The 23,891-nt window shown below is 38.4% G+C and overlaps 2 protein-coding genes across 2 annotated transcripts; one reads left to right on the forward strand and one right to left on the reverse strand.

Annotated features, from left to right (window-relative positions):
- Positions 1-3,727: 3,727 nt before the first annotated feature.
- Positions 3,728-13,307, reverse strand: LOC119905291 (rho-related GTP-binding protein Rho6-like). The gene is made up of 5 exons (XM_038722159.1): positions 13,019-13,307; positions 12,271-12,358; positions 6,997-7,106; positions 6,737-6,871; positions 3,728-6,584 (listed from the first exon to the last, which is right to left on the reverse strand). The coding sequence occupies exons 1-5, from the start codon at positions 13,136-13,138 to the stop codon at positions 6,339-6,341; spliced, it is 699 nt and encodes a 232-aa protein (XP_038578087.1). The 5' UTR covers positions 13,139-13,307; the 3' UTR covers positions 3,728-6,338.
- Positions 13,308-18,413: 5,106 nt separating this feature from the next.
- prim1 (DNA primase subunit 1) lies at positions 18,414-23,025 on the forward strand. The gene is made up of 13 exons (XM_038722154.1): positions 18,414-18,641; positions 18,822-18,979; positions 19,103-19,209; positions 19,282-19,355; positions 19,480-19,616; positions 20,513-20,571; positions 20,662-20,771; positions 20,964-21,055; positions 21,177-21,309; positions 21,409-21,478; positions 21,562-21,674; positions 22,515-22,613; positions 22,705-23,025. The coding sequence occupies exons 1-13, from the start codon at positions 18,533-18,535 to the stop codon at positions 22,722-22,724; spliced, it is 1,281 nt and encodes a 426-aa protein (XP_038578082.1). The 5' UTR covers positions 18,414-18,532; the 3' UTR covers positions 22,725-23,025.
- The last annotated feature ends 866 nt before the right edge of the window (positions 23,026-23,891 follow it).

The raw sequence follows: 23,891 nt of genomic DNA on the forward strand, positions 1-23,891 counted from the left end.
GCAAACCCCCATCCACTCATCAGCCCGTTGCTTCCTTCTCTGCCGCTGCCATGCTGGAGAGGTTTGATAGGTTGATTGTTTGAATGTGTGTGAGGCTGCATCGTGTGTGTTTTTATGTGTGTCTGCGCTGCCATGTCTGATAGATGATGTGCTTATGTGGTAATGAGCCATGCTGCACCGCAACCATTTTGTCTGACTCCCCTGAGAGGGTTTCAGATGGCAGCACTCTTCCCCTAAATCATCCTCCCTGTGGTTCCTGATCCTCGTCCTCAACAGTCTCACCATCTCTGCTGCAGGCACCTATCCATCCAGGAAGGAAGGGACAAATGTCTAGATTGTACAGATGACTTGCTGCAGACCTGCTCATTAGTTTACATCGTATATGTCAGTGCCATACATGTGGCATTGTTGGCTAGTACAGATCTATTTTTAAGCAAATTTGTCCTGGACAGGAATGTAATTTCATCAATAAATCAGCCTCCTGTTTCTTTTAAATTTGCCTCATGTGAGTAAAAACTATACATTAACAACTAAATAACAATCTAATCACAAAATTATCGAAAATAAAAACAATATATCTATCATCCCTGGTAATGGAAGAAGCAGCTTCCCATTTCTAAGTCTGAGACAATGTAAAGAGGGCTGTGCTAGGTAGGAAATACAAATGAGAAGATTGATTATCTCATATATTTTACAGCGTAATTAAATAAGATAACGCTTGTTAATTTGTGAACTTGATAGGCGCTGGTAGGTGGATTTTGTTACGTTTAGACAAAGCTAGGGTAGTTGTTTTCTCCTGTTTCCAGTCTTTATGCTAAGTTAAGCTAACCAGCTTCTGGGTCTAGCGTCACAGTTACTATACAAACATGAGAGTGGTATTCTTATCTAACACAACATGTCCCAAACATATTGATATGCCAAAAAAGCTTTAAGGGACATGTTCAATATTTTGGGATATACGTATTCACTTTTTCGCAGAAAGCTAGATGAGAAGATAGATTGTCTACTACTCTCATTTCTGTATGGTAACGGTAATACAGCCAGCAGCTGGTTAGCTTAGCTTAAGACTTTAAACGGGAAAATAGCTAGCCTGGCTCTGCTTCCCACCAAGAATGTTTCTTTAAGCTAAATAGCTTCATCCAAAAAGGTGCAGTCTTTGTCAAAGGACCAGAGTCCCACATCCACTCTGTGGTCATGCAGTATAATCATGCCTTGGAGCAACCTGCCATAGATGACAGGCTCAATATGCCTTTGCCAGAGGTTTATCTGATTTACAGAGACATGTAATGTACATGGGCCAATTTTTTGATAAATGTGTGTATGTATCTGTTTGGGAGAGACCGGGAGACAGAGAAACTGTGGGAAAGATAAGAGAGAGCAGCATCGTAGACAGACAGGCTGGCAGCCCTGTTTATCCACAAGATGATCAAATCACTAGTCCAATTCCAGCTGTAGAAAATCAATGCTGGAGCAGACAAGAGATAACGCTAGTCTGAGACTGGTGATGCAGAGTATATTCTCACAATTCCCTTGTCGTCTACTGTACAAAGGTAATGGATAAGGAGGTCATGAGTGACTGGTGTGTCCTGTGTGTGATAGTTCAGGAATGGCAAACATTCAGCTACTTCATCGGTGTCGTATCATTAGTGTGATAGCAGTGCTATCACACTAATGGTAAGAGCCGATATCAGTCAAGTTAAAGACTAAGCAAATATAGTAATGGAGGTCAAGGAGGACAGTTGGTTACACAAGAAAAATAAAGAGAAAAGAAAACGGCAAAGACAGCAGTAAAGAGAAAAGTAAATGCCCAGGTTTTAATATTCATGTTGGTATATTTTGGTCAGACTCTGAAATTACTCGACTGAATTGGTTTTGGCCTCAATCTAAGTGAGCCCTTTACCTATTGCATTACATTATTAAGTCTTTAACTAAGATATTAGCATTATGTGTTACTTTGCTTGAGCTGGTTGCACCAAGTTCAAACTAGCCTAGTCATTATGCAAGTGTTAACTTTCACAAGTCAAAATGGCCCGCACCCTCGAAGCTTTTAAATCCTGTCTGAAAACTGACTTTTTTATGTATAGTCTATGCTTTTAACCCAGCATGAGAGCTGTGTGGTCTTCTTTTTTTGCCTTTCTATTGTTTATGAACCATTTGTTTGTGTGTTGTCTATGTTTTTATGTGCTTTATGTGTTTTAATATGTGTTTTATGTTTTATTCCTTGTGCAGCACTTTGTAACCTGGTTTTTAAAATGTGCTATATAAAAAAAAATGGATTGGATTGTTAACTAAATGGAGACTGACATTACTGAATTAGTTTTACTAGATTAGTTGTTAATGTTAAATATTTACACCCGATAACCCAGGTGTAACTGCTGCATACTGTTAGCTAACTGAACTTGCCAAGTGACAGAACTAACGTTAGCTTGCTGCTTGGCTAACGTTACGTTGCCCATTTAGATTGACGAATAAAATAGGTAAAATATGGTCAACACTTCCTGACACACCAACAAAATGCTGTTTAATAATGATAACTGGGAATTACTTTTTCCATATTTAGCTATGAATAGAGCAAAGTCACCCTTACTGATAGGCAGTTCATTTATAATTCATATATAATTTTCCCTCCTAAAAATGTTATTTTTGGAGCTAGCTTGTGACGCTACAGTGACTTGCTGTTTCTATAACTAAAGGTGCGACAAAGTTTAGTAAATCACTGGTTTGACTACAGGTTAAAGACCGTAAGAAGGACTTTACACATAAACTTAGTGAAGGATTTACAAGTAGCTAATCATGGGCTGCTCAAGTAGGAGAACATTGTATCCAACAACAAACCCCCCTTTTCAATAAAACGGTGGCAAGTTTTCAAAACTAATCCTGTATGTAACATTATGTATGTGACATTGGACATGTGTGTTTGTTTGTTGGGGGAAGGGTTGATCCCCTAAAGGCTGTGTTCATGCTTCAGTGGTATAACATCCACAGGCTTGTTTTGACACTATACTGTGAAGCTGAAATCATCATCTATTTTTTAGTTTCATAGGCCCCACGGTCTTTAGATACTGAATAGAAAAGTTCAGTTTGATGTTCAGAAATCTGTACAAACTTGACTGCACTTGATTTTAAAACTGAGCTAAAGCTGGTGCCATTTATTTTATTTTGTAGAGGTTCAGTTAATAACCACCAGGAATTATACTGTAGGTTAAATCAGTTGGCCTTTCTTTAAGACATACAGTGGAACAAATATCTGTATCGTGCCAACTACTGTGCCCTTGACCTGAGAAAAAAAATATCATTCTCTCTTAAGACTAAATAGACAATGTGCTGCCAAGCTATCAGTCTTTCCTTATCTCAGGGAGCCTTGAATTTTTATATATATTTATTATTTGATACAGTGGCAAAGCGCTGTGTGTGAGATGTGAATAAATATACAGAAATATAAAAAACTAACTTAAATGGACATGAGTATAGATGAAACTGTTCTCCCATGTTATTTATATTGTGTTAAAGTATGCAGCATCTAATATACACAATTTATACTGTTTTTCCACAGTTTCTTTAATCTTATATGACTATTTCTTCATAATAAGTAATCAATAAACTATCAAAGGTCTAAGGTCTCATTTTAATGCAGGGATTTTCAAACATTTTCAGTCCTGCTCCTCTCTGCAGTGGCTCTACGACCGCCTGTAGCACGGGTGGCACGGAAGTAAACACTGACTTGTAAATGAACTTCAGACATATTTATTTAAATAAAGACTTAAAGAAAGTAGCATGACAATAACAAATACAGAATTCAGTCAATAACTTAAGCCATAACAAGCAACTTGACATAAACATTTTGTTTTGCTTCAGTAACATTCTTTTTGGGGATATCAAATAAACAGTTTTATTGGGAAGGGTATGTACAACAAAACAAGTCTGTCTGTCAAAAAACGAGCAAGAGAGAAACTGTGAAATGACGGATGTCTATTGACACCAAATGGAGCTTGTATCGGAAAGCACAATGCACCAGGCAGGAAGAGAAGTGAAATAATGACTGAAGCAGAGCTACAGAGACGTGTTTTAGATGGCATGCTGTCGTTTCCAACAACCCAGTCGTGGCAGCTTTGGGGTCTTTAAAACCAGGTAGAGATCATGACCAGGCCGCTGCTACCTGAAACGTCCAGCCGTCCGTCACCTTTGCAGTGGCTTCTGTCTAATGCTACACATAAAAAAAGGTGAGGTGCCCTCTCGGAGAGCCATCCCTCCCCTCTCTCCGTGAGGAAGAATCCCCGCTCAGGACTGCCCCCTGCTCACACTATTGCTAGGCAAAACGTGCAACTGTTCTGTACATCCAGAGGACTCCGGGCTTCTCGGTGCAGAACCCACAACCATCAATTCCTCCATTAGCTCAGCTGTCAACAGCAGCTAACGCCAGAAGACTCAAGTAAATTCAAGAACATCAACAGCTACAAAAAAAACCTACCAAAAACGGCCACAAGCAAGTAGAAACATCCCCAAAAAAATGTCAAGAATTCTTTTTAGGGAAGCTGAAAATTTTAAATCCAAATATTTTAAAGCATAAAAAGAGGAAAGAAAACAAAATCTCCAGACAGGACCAGCCTGTTTACATGATTCAATTCAACCTTCTCAGGGTGTATCAATGCAGTTGTCCTGGCTGGAAATGGCAGCAGCTGGGCACAAAAATTCAGCTCAACCTGGCTTGTAGAAAGCATGGTGAGCAGGCACAGATAACATGTTCACAGTCCAAAGTTCAAAGTTGAGGACTATTTCTCTTTAAAACCTGCAGCACGGACCTTTTGTCACACTTTGGCTACATCCACAAGTTTTAAAATGAAAACGATCTCCGTTCACACCAACAGTTTTAGCTGCGTTTCAGAGTTATCTCCATCTATATTAAAACAACTGAAAACGTAAATCTAGTGACCATTCACATACCTTTGGGCATGTGCGTGCTGGTGTAAACATGAAGCCAGTTTTCTACTCTGCAGTTGCAGAAGACTTAAGAGAAAGAGGACAGTACTACTACAGATGAAGAACCACACCAGAGATTGTGTTTTTGCTCTGCATGACAAGCCAAACGTGAGTGTGTGCGTCATTGTTTTTAAAGTCTTTTAAGGTCTTCGCTGTTTTAGTCTGAATGGGAGGTGCAAACATAGCAAAAGGTCTGCGTTTTAAAACGAATACATTGTAGTGTGGATGTAGCCTGTGAGACAGAGGATTCAAAAACAAATAGGATTTGTAAGACTCCTTTTGGTACATTAAAGTAAATCCATCCAGTTTGGCTGACATATTTTACATTTTTTGTTTTACCTTTTTAAAGACCATGTATCAAAAACTGTTTCCATTAAGCAGCTCTTAAAGTGGCAGGGAACAGTGAGATGATGCATCATTAATGTTACATCAGCCGTATGGCTAATGACACTGAACAATTAAGACTGCTGTGGTGATGGGTGATGAACGGGGCTCTGACAGAAACATGCTCAGACAGTCTTGGTGGCCATGGCCGAGGCTTTTGTGTTTGTTTTTGTCACACGTTCCACCCTGGACTGCTTTGTGGTTCATGTGAGTGCTGAGTCACATTGCAGCTCCTTCAGATGTTGCTCTCAGTTCGTCCTCCCACTGCCTTTGCAAATGAATGCTCTTGCTTGCCAAATCCCTCCCTTCTCTCTCCTCTTTTCTCCACTGTCAGCTTTAATTTCCAAATGAAATACTGTGATGGGGTCGGCAGGTGAATAATTTCTTCAAGGGGCTGCTATTTTAAATTCCCAGAGCTGCATTTCTGTAGATACCACTGCCTGTCAGTGTCAGATTTTACATTTCATCTCGTCACTCAGCTCGTATCGTGACCTTAAAGAGACATTCAGATAAAGAGATGGATTGGAAAGGGCGCCGCTATCAGAATTTCATATTCTCATCAGGGTAATGCAAATCAAATGCAGTGTTTACAACCACTTTCCCAGTAGAAAAGAGGAGGCACTGACCTTATTTAGGCTGAATCCCTCACAGCAATCTTTATGTGAGGAATCTAACAGTGCCTGTTATGCTCACTTACAGGTGTATTTAAATGATCAGAAATAGTGTAACGTCAAATATTTTTTCACTCCATCTCTGCGCTGTGTGCTGGTGACACCTCATGATCAGAAGTTCAGTGCCAGAGTTGAATATAGAGAGTGTAGCGACCTATTTTTTAAGTGGTTGACAAGGAGATTGGGGGGGTTGCTGCAAAGGAGAGAGACGCTTTGTAGAAATCCACACCATTGCTCTCTTTCCCTTGCACACCCTGGACCCCTGTTGAACCATCTGCAGTCTGCTGGTCCCCTTGCTTACAGGATTCACATGATGGAGCAGCTCTTGGACTTGTCCTTGCTGAAGGTGGAGGAGAGGAGCTCTGTCTTGCTGGGCAGGTGTAGGAGTCTCTTGGAGAGACGGCGGACAGGGCTTGGTTTAGTGGAAGGCTGGAGTTTGTTCATGCAGGCCAGAGCCGCAGTACGGAAAACACTGTGGATGCTCTTCTCTGATGTGAACGCTGAGCACTCCAGGTACGCCTCTGCTCCAAGCTGCTTGGCCAAGGACGAACCCTACAATGTGAAGGGACGAAAAAGCATGTAAAACTGAGTATAAGCTAATGTAGATTAAAACAAAGGAAGATTTCTATGAATACCCAGACTAGACAGGAGACAGAAACCTAAATAGACACAGAGAGGAAGAAAACAGTAGTCATGGAACAAACCTGTTCATGGGAGATGGGAGTCTGTTTCTGATTGGACAGCTCCATGCGCGTGCATACATCTGTGCGCAGGTCTGTCTTGCAGCCTATTAGCAGGATCCGTGTGCTGGGACAGAAGTCCTGGATCTCTGCTTTCCACTGCAAGGGGAAGAGAAACAGGTGTCATGTGTGGTAAATCATAAAGAGTGAACATGGGGGACTGCAGATTATTGTGTGTTGTCAGCCTGTCATGTTAGCACTACAGCAGTTAATCATCTTAATACCTTCTTCAGCGCACTGTCTACTGTGTCTGGTCGGCTGATGTCAAAGCATAAGAGCACGGCATCTGAGTCGCTGTAGCAGAGGGGTCTGACGTTGTCATAGTATGGAGAACCTGAGGAGACAGAGTAAAGTCAGGACACACACACAGGAATGTCTTATATAGACAACAGCATACAACTTTATTAACATGTGGATCAAGAAGGTATGCACGTGCCTTAAACCAACAACTCTGAAAAAGAGAACTTTTAGTAAAGTTTCCTCTTGTCAGCAAACAGAAACAAAGGATCTCTCTCTACGGTGTGAATCCAGCTGACACTATTAAAATGTTCTATCACAATCATCCTCCTCACTTTCACACATTACAAACACAAACAGTCACATACACCCCTGCCAAACTGATAAAAGAGCAAATAATTTCACTAAGCTTGATGTCTTCCCACTGAGAGGAATTCTTCCAGTAAAGTAAACTAACTCAGTGAGTCATAGGCAGTGCAACTCTGCACCCATCTTTCCAATATTAGTCAATAGCAAACTTTACAAAACTTTTATTTGAGTACAAAAACACCAGATGTCCTGTGAAGCTAAATTATCACAACAGAATACTCTTTCCATGATTTCCTGTTTGATTTGCATGTTCAGTATCAGACAAAGTGCCAAAATATATACTATAGGGAACAATGATTTCTGCGATGCGGTAAATGCGTACGTAATAGCGGAATTTGATAATAAAAATGGAATCGGCTGTAAAACCAAACAAACACAAAAGCTATACTGCTATGATTTGGTGTCATTTATGTATCATTCATAAGCACCCAGTTTCCCTACTCTGCTCTCTGTGTTGGTTTCACTGATGGCGGACCCACACACGCCGTCATATCGAAGTCAGAAAGCTAGCAAGAGCTCATCACTTCAACAAACTCTCAAAAGTGCAAAACGCAGGCAGATGCAAGACGGGAGCTCATAAGACTTTGTGGCTGTACTGGGCGGAGTCTGATATTAAAAGAAATGATCAGTAATTAAGTAATACCTATTTAATAGGTATTCACAGTACAAGTATTGCAATAATACATTCATTGTAAATTGTCCCCATAAATTGTTTCACATACATTTGAACATTTCTATATGCACATTTCGTTTGATAGGCTACATCAAATGCTTTGATACTGATCACATTTTTTATATTTTCTTATTGACTTGTTGAAATTTTCTTCATCCACCACATGTTTACTCACTCTTTCTGATCTTTAAGACAAAATGTGCTTAAATTGTAAAACACAGAATTTAGACAAATTAAAATGGAAAACACGTAATTTTGAAAAAAAAAAAAAAATGGATTTCATAGGGCCTTAATAATATGTCTGAGCAAAATAAGGCAATTTTAATCTATGTCTGTTAAATTAAGTTTGTATCAACAAAAGATAAATCATTGAAGAAATGAAAAGTATTGCTCGAAAGCTAATGTTTGACCTTTTGGGAAACGCTCATTTGCGTTAGATTAGGGGATTAGCTGGTCAGCCTGTCTTAGCACAAAGACTGGAAAAAGGAGGAAACATAGATAGAGTTAACAAAATCTGCCATTTTACGGTAGGTTAGAAGCTGTATCTTCAGACTATTTCTTGACCAGGCACAACAACTTCCTGGAGTCTCGGCGGGTTGCCTGCCAACTGCCCAATCAATATGTGCTGAACCCTGATCGGCTGATTATAGTCATAATTTCTGGTCAATATGTAAATTATGTTGGAGAATATTACAGAATTGTGCAAGGATGACATGTACAAAATGTGAAGTAAATCAGTGTAATGACCATGGAACTGCAGTCATATAAAGTTATATTAATTATTAATTTTCCTTTCCAACATTTTCAACCACTTACTCTACTGAGCCACTAAGAAACCAGCCCTCAAAATGATAACATACATTATTCATCACCTCACTCAGACAGTCTGATTGTTGTCTCATAAATACGACACCTTGGTTATGAGAATATGAATTATGGTGTGAAGGAAACATATTTTCCTTACATTTCCATAAACAGCACAGCTGTATGTTTTTTTAACCCTCAGGAAGGCTCCTGTGCTAAAAACAGACAGGATGTCCGCTCTCTATTGTCTTCCCTCTGCCAGCTAATCACTCACCCCCACAGCAACACTAAGATTTAATTTCCTACTCCTGTCCTCAGGGGCCAAGCGTGCACCAAGATTTCCTTCCAAATATGAGAGGGTATAATTATATCTGGAATTGATACTTTTAATAAGCTTCTACCGGAACTAACAATCGTGTTATGTTGATGAATTTGACAGTCTCCTGACAAAAAGCACTGCCATGCAAGCCCCTTCTGGTTTACTCAGACAGCCTGCATCTTCAACTTAAATCTGCAAAGTAGGACAACTTATACAACTAAAATCTATCAATAACATTTTTTTTTTGTGGGAATCAAAGCGCCCGTCACATAACTATCTAGGGTGATGTAAGGCTTGAGAAAGAGGAGGCAGAGATATCTAAAGAGGATACAACTTCTAGCACCCACCACCTCCCACACATTAGCAGCCCCCTGCCTGGACACACAAACACGCACATACACATACAAACAACCCTTCCAGTTGAGCAAACATATGTTGACTCATTGAAACTGACCTCTATGCTCTCCAAGAAAGAAAGAAAGCAACTGGAAGGACTCTTCCTCCAAAAGATGAGATAACACTGTGTATGTCTAATTAAATGATGCAACATGAATTGGGATTTTATTTTTTTACTGTGAGAAACCTTGTCCCCGCGATCCCGGATAAGCGGATGAAGATGGATGGATGGATGGAGAAACCTTGTGGTACATAGAAGTGAGGTGAAACATCTGTTTTGTATGTTGCCTTAGAATAAGACACCTGGAGCAACGTTATTACAGCTGAAACGGTCGATTATTCAAGTAGTCGATCGCCGGGAAATGCATTTTAATTACCGATCGATCATTTTAAGTAATTTTTTAAGGAAAAAAACATTCTCTAGTTTCAGCTTCTAAATTGTAAATATTTTCTTCTATTCTTTATCTTGTGTGATTTTAAACAGAATATCTTTGAGTTTCAGGCTGTTGGAAAGACAAAACAAGACATTTAAAGATGCCAGCTCGGCTTCAAGAAACTCTCTTACAAGCAATAAGAACAATTGCAAATTAATCAGTAATAAAAATAATCTTTAGCTGAAGCTCACATTGTTTTATATAAAGATAAGAATGGAAAGAAACATAATGAGTGACAAGAATTGTTTGTTTGTGTGTGTTGCAAATGTAAAAAGGTCTTATGCAATGTTTCCTCTGGAAAGGGTGACTGTCCAGAAAGTTTTTACTCCGTGGGAGATAAACACACAAACCTACATTAGTTCAGAGCTGGTTTTAGTTACATAAGGCCTTCTTTTTTTTTTAGGCAGCACACACCATAAGGCAGTGAGGAGGTCATGCATATCTTTTCTCTCAGTATCCCTCGCTTGTGCCTTCTGTTCACAGCGACTGTACGCCATACACACAGTTGCACACATAGTAAGACAGGACACACACATACACACATACACACACACTCTTGCCCACTCTCTCAGAGACTTCCACCCCCTGCATGGACGAGGCATCCCCCTCTCCCCTGCGAAACAACCCCTCTGCAGGCCAACTGGCACTGCTCAACTTCCTCTGAACACAATGCCTCAGCCAATGTTGTTATGTAATGAATCTATATACTGGAGCGGGTGGCTTTTTCTTATTGATCATATTTACATACTTTTTCTATAGGTTTATGGTAATTATGTCAGTAGGCCCACGGGTCACAAGATATTATCATAACATTCACTGAAAATGGTCTCAAACATTTCAGACATTTTAGATCCAAAACCAAGAGGAGTTACACTAATGGTTCTCTGAACTTTATGTATTAGAGCTGCAACTAACAATTTTATTTTTTCGAATAATCTGCTGATTATTGCTCAATTAATCAATGAATTGTTTGAAATTTGTGTAAAATGTCCATCTTCAGTTTCCCGAGAGGTCATGGTACCGTCTTAAATGTCTTATTTAGTTCACCCAACAGTCCAAAACCCAAAGATATGCAGTTTAAATAAAACAGAGAAAAGCATCAAATTCTCATGTTTAAAGAGCTGGAACCAGAAACACATTTTTTTGTCGATCAACTAATTGATTAATCGACTAATCGTTGCAACTCTGGCTTTTATTTATGATAAAGGTGACTGAAAAATGTGTCTCATTTTGGGAGTCCCAAATTATTCCCCTACTTTTGTTTTAACCTTTGTTATAATTTTTTTTTATAAAGTATTAAAACAAACTTTACTGGATAGAAAATGTTTACTTTTACTTTGTTTACTTGAATTCGTCGACAGGTTGGAGGTCAGAGGCATAGAGTATCAGGGGCATGAACTTCCAAAAGTAGTACCAGGGGCACAAAGCGTTGGCAAGTGTGGTTATAAGTGTGTTATAAGATGGCAATTTAGGCTTTAGAAAATGATAATCTGCTTTTTCACAACTTTCTTACATTTTTTAGACAAAATGATGAATCGATGATACAAAAATGATCCTGGTAGACCAATCGATAATGAAAATAATTATTAGTTGCAGCCCTAGTTGAACTAACGATAACATTAACAGCTCAAAGCTCCAATAATACTGTAGTAAAAGTTGTATTTTCAAAATTGTACATATTACACTAAAGTTTAGGATCAAACCAAACTTGGTAGCCGTAGGGATTTTATATTCCTGGTAATAGCATGGTTGAGTTTCTCACTGTTTGTCTGTCTGTTTGTCTTTGATTGGGTCTTTTTTAAATTTTAGCATATGACTTTCAGTGCAAAACTGTCGTTTTGGGGGCCCAGTTGTTCAGGCAGACTAGTTGCCCAGGCCTATCGATCATTGCCGGCACCAACCCACCAAGGAAGCTCTTGCAACAGATTTCACACTTGTGAAAGGTCAAAACAGGATAGTCAGTGATGTCTGGGTAAACAGAAACAACACTATTTGTACAACAATGAAAAAAATGGAGCTTCATTTACAGTTCTTACCCGACTCCAGTCTGGCTGTGTTGTTGGGAAGGTAAACAAGTTCCACAGATCACCCCATGAATACAGGAATGAAACTACTTAACTCATTGCTAAAGCACAAACATGGACCGTGAAAGCCTTGGGAGTTTCAGTAAGTCAAGGGAGGGGACGTCACAGCCTTGTCCTTTGAGTAATAGTCAGTTTTATTAAACTGTGGGCAAAAAAAGAAAAGAAAGAAATAGCATCCTCACCCGATGTGTCCCAAAGGCTGAGCTCAACACGCTGGTCTTCAAGCTCCAGACAGGCAGTGTAGTTCTCAAACACAGTGGGGACGTAAGTCTAGAAATGGACAATAAAGGAAAAGGTTTAGGGAGCATCATGCAAAACAAGAACAAATGTCCATCACATGTTAACAGCAACGGACTTACAGTCTGACCAACAAGTAGACCTATTAAATATATGATTATAAAAAATGAAAGACAATCACAAGCATTGTATTTTTCCTAATACAATAAATTAGTACACATTAGCAGTAATTGAGTCAATCAATTAGGCTTAGCAGAGCTCAAACATTACAATGCTCATCGACTAGTATTATTCCCAAACTGGAAGGATTTTGTATAATACAGTCTGTCTAAATTACTAAAGAAACTAATACAATACTAAAAATAATATAATATCCTTTACAACACATGTAATGCAATGCTATAGTTTTACAATAAGGCACCATGGGAGTTTTAAAAATATATATATAATATAAAATATAACAAATGATACTTTCCAATTAAATTGAATATAACTGGCATAAGTTGCTGTAGGTCTCTAACACGTTGTCTGGTCTTGTAGTCCTTAACAAGACTACAATTAAAGACTTAATTAAAGTCATATTTATTCTCCCTCGAGGGGAAAACTGAATTGCACAAACATGAGCCCCCCCTAATCAGAATACATTAGAATTATAGCTGTAGACAGTAAGACGTTGTCCAGAAATGCTGGTACCTCTGGATAGCAGTCCTTGGCCAAGACTTGTAACATCGCTGTTTTACCGCATTGGACGTCCCCGACCAACACGAGTTTACACCTCGCTACAAACGGCTGCGTGAGTCTCCTTTCCTTCATGGTGAGGAAGAGTAGAGGACTAAAAAAGAAATCAGAGTGGAAATAGTATCGATGAAGTTTCGTAAATCCTCTCGGTGACAGGCTGTGTTCTCCCTCCTGCTCAGTCAGTCTGTCAACGTGTGAAGCAGCAAAGGAGTCGATGAAGAAAATCACTGCGGAACTTTATATTGTCGCGCCAACCAATGAGCGCTGTGCAGTGCGCGAGCTGGAGGAGGAGGGCAGTGCACGAGGTCTCCTCCTGATATATATATATATTTGGTGGTAGGTAATGGTGGATGGTGAACTGCTGGGCAACAGCCCGGATTTTAGCAGGTGGAATGTAACAAATACATTTACTCAAGAGCTGTACTTTCTGTATATTACGCTTACTTATATTTGATAGTATTTCCATTCTATGTTACTTTATACTTCTACTTTGCTTAATTTCAGAGGGAAATGCTGTAGGCCTACTTTTTAATCCACTAGATTTATTTTACAGCTGTAGTTATTTGATTTGCATATTTGCATTTTTGCACACAAAGCATATGCAGAGCTTAAAAAATATGATGTTTTGCTATAAATTAAACCCAACAGTATAGGCTATAGCATACAAGCTGAAAAAGCAGAACATTTAATCAATTGAATATTAATTGGCAACTATTTTGATAATAATTTAAATTTCATTAGGTGTGAATGTGAGTGTGACTGGTTGTTGGTGCTGGTGTACCCCGCCTTTCGCCCCGATGTCAGCTGGGATTGGCTCTAGACCCATACGCAGGATAAGCGGTTGATGATGGATGGATGGATGGATAGTTCCAGCTTCTCAAATGTAAGGATTTGATGCCTTTACCTTCTAATGATCATTGTGATATCATTTATTAAATATTAGGCTACAGTAAATTAAAGAATAGCTTTTGGGTTTGGACTGTTTTTTAAGCATTGTTAAGGTGTCACTTCAGGTTCTCAGACATTAGGACGCCTTTTCTCAATATTTTCTCAAGTTTTACAAATCAATCTATTGATTAGGCTTAAAATAACCAGCAGGTTAATCCATAATAAAAATAGTTAAAAAATTTGCTCCACCTCTGCAACTACAACAGTAAAATGGTACTTACACATTAATGCATGAGTAATAATTATAATTATAATAATATAATTATATGGAGACATTTTTCTGCAATGAATACTTTTACTTTTAATACTTTAAGTACATTTTCCTGATTATACTTACATACTTTGACTGAAGTAACATTTTTCAATGCAGGACTTTTACTTGTAACAGAGTATTTTTGTATTGTATAAGTCATTTTACTTAAAGTAAAGGCTCTTAATACTTCTTCAAATATCTTATGGCTCTGGGATGTCAGTCTGGTCCAGACTGAAATATTTTAACAATTAGTGGATTGTTAGCTTAGCTTAGCATAAAGACTGCGAGCAAGGGAAAACAGTTAGGTTGGATTTGTTTAACTGTATAAAAACTCTCTACTAGCACATTTAAAGCTTACTAAATAACATTTAAACATTATATCTGTTTAATCTCGTTAAAGTCATAGGTTATGAGGCAACCAGTGGTGACTCCAGGAAGTTAGTTCTTCTCATTGAACTCTCGGAAAAGAAAGCAAAAATGCGTATTTCACAAAATGTTGAACTATTCCTTTAAGTAAACACTAAGGACCTGTTGACTATGTGAGTGCAGAAGTTAAAGGGGATTTTTATGCTCTCATGGAAAGGAAAACCTAATGTGTCTCTGGGCGCTAATCTAATTTTGTTCACAGCTGCAACAGAAACTAATACTCAAATATTTCTACAACCTCACTGGAGAATCTGGTTAATGTAAATGTTAATAGCAATGTTGTTTCTTATGTGAGCATTATCTGTGCAGGTGTGTGCATATAGTATATATAGTTACATGGCCAGACGTTATCAGAAAGTACCTCATGTTATCTGTCTTGACTGTCAATAGTACAACTGGTTGTCTGTGCTTGTAGTATCTCAGTTGAAAGGTCATGTCTTTCTCCAGCTTCAGTGATTTTTAGGTCATATGATGAAATGACAGTGTCTATGAGATGGTTCAGAGGAGGACACAGAAATCCAGCTCATCAGACTTTGCTCTAAAAGTTGTCTAACGTCTTTCTAATATCTTTGTTAGTGTGTGTGTGTGCGTGTGTATTCTTCCTACCAACTGTGGGAAAAAGGCATGATGATTATTTTTAAATGAAACATATGACTGACTTTGTGTCTACATGTGTGTATGCAACACGCAGGGCTGAGCACTGCCTCCCAAACCCAAATAGATGACAGATGGCTTCATCAATCTGAAGTGTAACAGAATTCAAGAGTGTCAGCCATTTGCAGAGTAAGTAGAGCGTGGCTATTTCTGCAGAACATATACGTAAACAACTGCTCAACTGTCACAGATGGCTCTTTGATGCCATTAATGTATAGCATGAAGCTCTCACCGGGGACGTCAATTGCACCTGCTGCCTGTTGCAAAGAGAAACAAGGTAAATGGTAAACCTCTCTGTTTTGCTTCATTGAGATTTCTATCTTTGTGCTGTGTTTGCTCCGCTCACACGCATGTACACCATACACTAATAACATGCAAACACTTACACCCACCTACCTGCACTTCGTGCTTCACTCCCTCATGCTCCCTTTCAGCTCTATGTGTGTCACAAACAGTATGTAAAACAGTCAGACATGAGAGTAGAAAGACAGCAAATCTTGCAAAATATCCAACTATTCCTAAAAGGACACTCTGTATTGACATTCCTGATGGGACTGAAAAAGAGTGGAAAGGTTAACATGTCTTGGGCCTTTTGAATCACGAGATCAGCATCTCTGCAGAGGATTTCTACTAACATATGTGTCACAACTGTTTTACTGATGGAAGGTGACAAGTGGCACATCTGAAAATGCTGTGACTTTTACATCATCCCCAAACTATGACTCCTTGTGTACAGCTAACATGATGACCTATGGTGCTGGCCAACATGCTCCATGGGCACCTGACGACTGTCTGACCTAGATTTATCATACACACTACTGAAAGTATCTGCTATACTAGTGTGTGATGTCTGGTTACATATCTATATGCACAATGGAGGAAAAGCAAACATTTTAGAAATGGCAAGTAATGCTTTAGGTTATGAGCATTAATGTGCATAAATTTGCACCAAAATTTCAATCCGAAGTCCATTTCAAATTATTACTAAGACAGCTCTCCTAAAAAAACATCACATCCCTATGGCTTGCAGCAAGAGAATTTACATAATTCAAGTAAGATGTAGTTGAGAGCTTTTACATTATGTAAATCAGGGTATGATTAAAGAATATTACCATAAACACAAGTGCAATCATCAAGTGGAAATGTATTGGAATTGCTTGTCAATTAATTGCACCTTGAATGTGGCACAGTTCAGTGATGATGCAAAGGAGAAACTAGTTCATTACCATTAATCTAGTGCACACGGATCTTACATCATTTAGCATATTATGCTAACAGCTGGGTAATTGCAGTGGTGGATGGCAGTGCTCACTCTCAGCATCCACCTGTCTGACAATTGTGAAACAACTAAATGGATTAAATGGGTTGCTAATAATAATAATATATTGTGTATCTTAAAAGCTTCAAACCTACATTACACATGCTGTATGTTAAGGTTACTCTTTTGATTTGACTTTTGATTTAATACATCTGATGGCTGTGGCACTGAATTTAAAAAGGATTAAATGTCTTGACATTTACATTCTGTCAAATTTCCATTTTGTGTGAATAGAAGACGGAATGAAAATGCATGGAAATAAATTATAGAGAAAGGTTCTAATGACAACAATGGACAAGTCAGGAGAGGAGACAGAATAAATATTCCTTATTTAATGTACAGCCACAGTGCAAAAGGTGCCTGATATTTTATATCAGAAGTACAATAACTGGGAAGAGCTCTTATTGTTGCACAGCCCTCAACCTTTTATGTGAACAGCACCACTTCAGTCAGGTGCCGTTTGAGACTCCGGATTGAAATACAACAGTAAAACCACATTTCCACTAAGCAATCAAAGTTTCCACTAGACTGTGTGAATCATCCAGACTAGTGGGTAGGACAAAAGGGGGTACCTCCCCTGTCCCTTTTTGTCTTAAAAGGGTCAAGTTTTCAAATGTCAGACCAAAGGCTGTCCTTGCAAATTACATGTACCTAAAACTGTATCTGACTGAAGAGGGGATAGCATAAATTAGACCAATTGAGCCAAAAAGGACCCTGCATCCCAGGCCATCTGATGAGGGAAGTGTCCTTTCCTGAGTGTATCTGTGTGCTATTGACCTCATGTGAGATTTTTACTTTTAATTTGGCTGTTTTCATGTTCTTACTGTAGCCTTACGAAATGAAGAGTAGGCTACCATTTAACTGCAATAATGACCATTACCATCACGTTTCCTGAGCTGAGGTTGCCTGAGCATAGCAACCCTGTCAATTTTCTCATGTGACGGGACTGCCCTCTAAAGGTGGACAAAAAAAATTACAATCCAAACAGAGCCATGAAATCAAACGCAGTTAACAGGATCCAGTAATATTTTTGTTGCTGGAGTTGAAGAGAATACTTCTCTCAAACATTTTTATTTGTGCTGATTCTACTTAGCAGGAAAAGTACTGTAAGATTTCGGGAACTCATTTACAAGTCATTTACAACATAAAGCTAGAGTCTTGAAGATTTCCCCCAAATACACAGCCGATCTATGAGTTTAAATGATATATGGAAATGTATTCACTAAATTTTATTATTGTAAAAAAGTTTATATTATAGTCATTCTCCTTAGTTGTGTTTCATTCATGTATTTCTTTTATTATTATCATCATTATATTTATTTTGAATCTCTAAGCAAAGAAAACCCCTATCTCCATTTCACGTAAACTATATTATTTTATGTATTAGCTCTTTATTTATTTATCTATCATTTTTAACTTCACTGATTGAAGTTAAATGTACTACACGTAATATACTACACCTCCCATGATCCTCTCACCTCCCGGCGACACTTCTGCCTTCTCTCTGGTGCTAGGACGATTATTACAAGGTTGAGTCAATGAACGTCAGCAAAGCCTTCGCGCAGTAATCTGCAGCAATTTCTCGTAGCTATGTTGCTTTACTTCTAGTTGCTGCTAGTTGATGTAACAGATAAGCTAATTTGGGAAAAATATACTGTATATTCACGGACACAGTTCCGCGTTTTGATGACGTCATTGTCTCAACCTTGTCTCATTGGTTCGCTCCCTTTCCTTAAGCGTTTTCCCGCGCTGCTCTCGGTGTAAGACAACACACTAAACTATCAGCTTGTAGCGGTATCAAGCTAGCGTCTTGGTGACAAGTTAACATACTTTTACAACGGTACCGGAGCTGTTAGTAAACTGTCAGGTGATGCCGTCCTCAGATTATGACTCGTCTTGTCTGCCGGACCTATTACCGCTGTACTACCGACGTCTGTTCCCCTTCTCCCAGTATTATCGCTGGCTAAACTATGGAGGAGGTGAGTATCCTGATTGACTTAGTCAGGCCAGGAAAGATAGCCAAAACGAGTGTTAGCATGCTAAATAACTGGAGTCTTGTTTGTTCAGTCTTTTTCAACATGGTGTCCAGAATTCCCCTATAAGTGAAAGAGCCGACAACAGTAATGCGTGTGACTAATGTGTTATTTCTTCAACCTCAGTGCAGAAGAACTACTTTCAGAATCGAGAGTTCTCCTTCACACTCAAAGATGACATCTACGTCCGCTACCAGTCGTTCAGCACACAGAGCGAGCTGGAGAAGGAAATGCAGAAGATGAACCCTTACAAGATTGACATTGGAGCAGTATACAGTCATAGGGTGAGACTGAATGAATCCACTTTGCTGTCAGGGATTTTTTTGTGTCCCCCTGCAGACATGGATAAAGTTTGGTATAAGGTGATGGGGTCAGTTTGAAGCTGTAATCTGTTTTATTCCCCACAGCCCAATCAACACAACACAGTGAAGTCAGGGACCTTCCAGGCCCTGGAGAAGGAGCTGGTGTTTGATATTGATATGACCGATTATGATGATGTCAGAAGTTGTTGCAGGTAAATTAATTTAGTGATTCAGCATATCCTAACAGTCTAACTTCACTGATATAACACAAACTCTAATTTTAGTGCTGCAGACATTTGCTCCAAGTGCTGGACCCTGATGACCATCGCCGTTCGCATCCTGGACAGAGCTCTTAGAGGTTTGTTTGTCATCGATTTTGTGTCAAGCATCTGCTGATTTTGTTTTCGATTTATTTATTTTTTATTATTTTCAGCAAAAGTATCATCACACAAACAGTCTTTGTGATTTATGTGATATTCTAGATGACTTTGGTTTCCAGCACCTTCTGTGGGTTTATTCTGGCAGAAGAGGAGTACATTGCTGGGTGTGTGATGAAGCTGCCAGGAAGCTGTCTGTAGCAGCACGCTCTGCAGTTGCAGAATACCTCAGCCTGGTTAAGGTAACAGTATTTTAGATTTTGGTAGACGACTGGGACAGCTGTATTTATTAGCAGCAGATTTCTGTGAATCAGTGTGTTTCTGTTAAGTAGTACAGACTAGTGCCTGACCAATTAATTGGCCGTCTTATCTCAGAATTAGTATCTGCGTGTGATGGCTGATAAATAACACAAAATTACAGTACAAAAAAAGCAAATGGTAATTGTAAAACTGTCTCCATAACCTAACTTATCAATCAGAGAGTACTGACAGGTTTTAAAACTCTAAATTCTTTTGTACCTAAATGTCAGGGATCCTTATTGTTTATGTTTAATATCAGATATTTCATTATCATAACTCACAAATGTTTATATTGGTATCAGACTTAAAAATCAAGTATCAGTCAAACTATAGTCAAAACTGTTATTAGTCAACTTTATTAGTTTGATATATATTTAACAGGTATTGGATGTGAGTGTAGTGCTTAGTATGACAGGAAGTTGCAACAATTATACCATTAATAGTCAATCAACAGAAAATTAATTGGCAGCCATTCTGATAATTATTTGTTTCACGTCATTTTTCAAGCAAAAATGTCAAACCAATTCCCTGGTTCCAGTTTCAGAAATCTGAACAAGAATTTTTGTGTGTTATTTTAAAGATCAAGCTATTAATTGATTGAATAAATAATAAAATAAGTCGTTTGTTGCAGGCCTACACCAGAATAATCATGCATTTTCTTTCCTTCCAACAGGATATATTTTCAGAAGGATAAATACTTTATCCAATACTTTATTTATTGGCTATAATTTGAACATTTAAAAAAAAACTGGGTACATTAGTAGTCTGACTTGTATGTAGAAAACCAATAAGAACAATGTTATTTATTTTGATGTTGTATTCACTGCTGTTTTTATAGGGAGGTGAAGAGACGTTGAAAAAAGTTGTGTTGACAGATCCAATTCATCCTTTCATTAGGTAAGATGATTTTCTTAGTGAAGGTCAGTTTGAAGCTGTAACTGTTGTTCTGTTGATGTTTGTTTAAGAGTCTGTACTTCTAATCATCAGGGAGTCTTTGGCAGCGGTGGAGCGATACTTTCCCCGCTACGCACTGCAGGACCAGGACATACTGGGCCGCAAGGAATCTGTAGACAAAGTGCTGGGACTCATGCCGGAAGATATCCTTTTCACAAAATACTACATGAACACATGCAGTAGAACTTGTAGCCAATGGAAAACAACAATTTCTTTGTCTTAGATGTGATTCAAAGGAGAATATTATAAATTTTTCTTTTAAAGGTAATAAAAATTTTTCACTATGCAGAAACCTCTGTGAAACTACCTGGTCTTGACCTTAACGCTGTGCTCACATGTAAGAAAAGAATTGCAGCAGGACTTCCAGAATGAGAAGAAACCCGAGACCCGCTGGAAACTGATCAAGGAACAAGCCATTAGGAAACAGGTTCGTAATTCTGCTCGCATTACATAACATGGCATATGTTTAACCATTTTAATAGATTTTTAAAACATTACAGCAAGATGGCTTATGATAAACACACATGATATAATCATTCTTTCTACAGGGCACTGCCAAAAAGGGCCAACACTTTGAGAAAGAAATCATGCTGCAGTATTGTTACCCACGTCTCGATGTGAATGTCAGTAAAGGTGTGAACCATTTGCTGAAGAGCCCCTTCAGTGTCCACCCCAAAACAGGTGAGCATAGACCTTATGAGATGTAATGATGATGGCATGGTGAATACTACACCACTGACAGAGTTTCAGTGTGACTTATCTCTTTTGAACTTTGGCCAGGGCGCATTTCGGTTCCCATGGACCTCAAAGAATTAGATACGTTTGATCCTTTTGCTGTGCCCACAATCAGGTAAGCGATAATTTTAATGTCTCTGTTGTGTGCAGTGTTTGATACTGGTCAGAGCTAAGGTTATTTAACTATTTACTTTTTAGTCTGATTTGTGAGGAGCTGGATCGGCCCAGGACAGGCGAAGAGGAAGAGAAGTCAGAGGACATCAAGGAAAAGGAAAACGAGAAGGATGCAGCAGAGAGACGAAAGATCAGAGGTGAAATCTGAATTTCAGGGTTATTGTATCACACCCAAGTCTTGGAAATTATAAGTAGGCCAACACGAAGTAATCTGGCAAGTTTTTTGATGTCTCAAAATAAGGCTAATGTGGTACATTGACCATGAAATGACACCAATTTAAACATGTGGCAGGTGCTGAGCACATGTGAGGCCTCCTGTCTACTCTTCATAAGAGTGAATAGGATAAGAATCACCGAATTCTTGTTCCCGTAGTAGCAGTGTCATGAGATGAGACACGATATTGGATTCATGAGATCGAGACAAGATTTTAACACTATTTCTTGTGAAATCTCCAATGCTGAATTATATGAACATTTTGAGCGTCAAACACTTAATTTCCTGCATTCTGGTGAAAATTTCTGCACCAATTTATGGCGGAAATGTTTTTGTTTCCCTACAAATCCACACACTAACTTCAGCACCTCCAAAAAAGTACAGCTCACAGTCCCCAAACAGAGCAGGTTTGCGCTTCAGTTTTTTGATCATATTGCAAAAGTCTCCCAGCTACGTCACCTCTCTATCCCAAACTGGCTGCAACTCGCTATCATGGCATATGCCGGTGTCGCATCAGCTTCGCAAGTTGACGTTATCAGTTATACATTTGTTTTTTTAATTGCATGAGAAAATTAATGTATGGCGTGAGAACGTGTGGAAAAATGTAAATTGCATGAGCTTTTAACCTAATGCGAAATCACATTTAATCTTGCGTCACTTTAAACCCTTGATAAAAAGAAACCCTAACCACCAGTGAAAACCCATGGACTTTTATTTTATTCTAAATCATCTGTTTCAGCTCACAGAATATTTTTCTTCCCAGATTACAAAAGAACCAGCCTGGCAAAGTACGTGAAATACTTTGATCAGTTTCTGGATGGAATGGCTCGTGCATGGAAAGGCGAAATTCTCAGAAAAAGTGGTACGTTTTATTCTTACTAGATGAAATGAAGGCAGAGTGACTTTTAACAAGTCTCTTATTTCATGTAATCAATTTTCTTTTCTCCTTTCAGATCTTCAGAAAGATTTCTAAACTGGATAAACTATCAGAATGTGATACAGAAGAGGCATTGTTATTAGCTCCCTGTCACTTAATGTGGGAGACAGAGCAGACTGTCCTGTTTTAGCGTCTTCATGTTGAGGTGGAATATTGCTATTTTTATGGTGAACAAGTTTTATTATACTCTAATTAGATTCAGTTATAATACATTCTAAATTATCTCTAACTGTAGGATTTTCCTAGTACAATGCCAATTTTTGTCTGCTTGTTGCCTACATTTTGTTTTTGTACAGTAATTTGTGAAAATAAATTTTGTATTTCTACTCTTTCAAAATGTTCTATTGCAATCACTTTTAATAAGAACAGATGAAGTTTTGCAGATGAAGTTTTTAACTTAAGTTATCTGGAATAGCAAGCAGTTAGGTGTAGCCAGTGGCAGTGAAGGGTTACATGTTAACTCTCAAGGACAATAAAGACAATGAGAAATTGTAACAAATACTCAAGCACAATACTGAATGAAGATGTCTTATTTGACTTGGTTTTTACAAATGTACTTATGTTTTTCCCAGATGCATACTGTTATGGAGCTCTTGCAGTTGTACAATTATTACATAAATTAAATAGAACAGGATAGAATAGCCTACATTATTGTATTACCTGCTTGTGCTTTTAATTTGAACAGTAAGTATTAAAGTAGTATTCAGTATCCCCTCTATTATGACAACCTTTGTATTCATGTCCTCCAGTGCTGGCATGTAACTAAGCATTTAAGCAATGTACTTGGGGCCAATTTGCTTAATAGTGGTTGACCAAAGAGGGTAGCAATATGACAAGCAAAAGTCCTGCAAAATGTTTTCCTATGAAATTTAGTGGAGTAAAAATGTGTTTATATATTTATAATTTGCAATCTGTAGCAAGTCATTTGTTGAGTAAAAGCATAGACTGTATATAAAAAGTACAAGTTGAGTATTGGATGATTACACTTACTTGATGTAACAGGTGATGGTTATTTTGACTGACACTAGTGAAAATAGGAGTAAAGTAGCCTAAAATGAAAATGCACAAGTACAAATACTCAATATTGTACTAAGTGTTTTACTTTAGTAAAATGCAGTTTTTCCTAGTAACAGGTGAAAGTTATTGACTGGCATTTGTAAAAGTAGATGTACAAAGTAGCATAAAATGGAAATACGCAAGTAC

This window comes from Micropterus salmoides, unplaced genomic scaffold, assembly GCF_014851395.1.
Source record: "Micropterus salmoides isolate LMB-PRFRI ecotype aquatic unplaced genomic scaffold, ASM1485139v1 Ms_hic_scaffold_16, whole genome shotgun sequence".
Classification (NCBI taxonomy): Eukaryota; Metazoa; Chordata; class Actinopteri; order Centrarchiformes; family Centrarchidae; genus Micropterus; species Micropterus salmoides.

Bases quoted from the DNA above. Each gene is read 5' to 3' on its own strand.
- LOC119905291 (XM_038722159.1), bottom strand. From the start codon at position 13,138: ATGAAGGAAAGGAGACTCACGCAGCCGTTTGTAGCGAGGTGTAAACTC. The intron at 7,107-12,270 runs GTGAGGATGCTA...CTGTCTCCTCAG, and splicing joins CAGCCTTTGGGACACATCGG to GTTCTCCATACTATGACAAC. The intron at 6,585-6,736 runs GTTTGTTCCATG...TTCACATTGTAG, and splicing joins CTCCCATCTCCCATGAACAG to GGTTCGTCCTTGGCCAAGCA.
- prim1 (XM_038722154.1), top strand. From the start codon at position 18,533: ATGCCGTCCTCAGATTATGACTCGTCTTGTCTGCCGGACCTATTACCG. The intron at 21,056-21,176 runs GTTCGTAATTCT...TTCTTTCTACAG, and splicing joins AACAAGCCATTAGGAAACAG to GGCACTGCCAAAAAGGGCCA. The intron at 21,479-21,561 runs GTAAGCGATAAT...TTTACTTTTTAG, and splicing joins TTTGCTGTGCCCACAATCAG to TCTGATTTGTGAGGAGCTGG.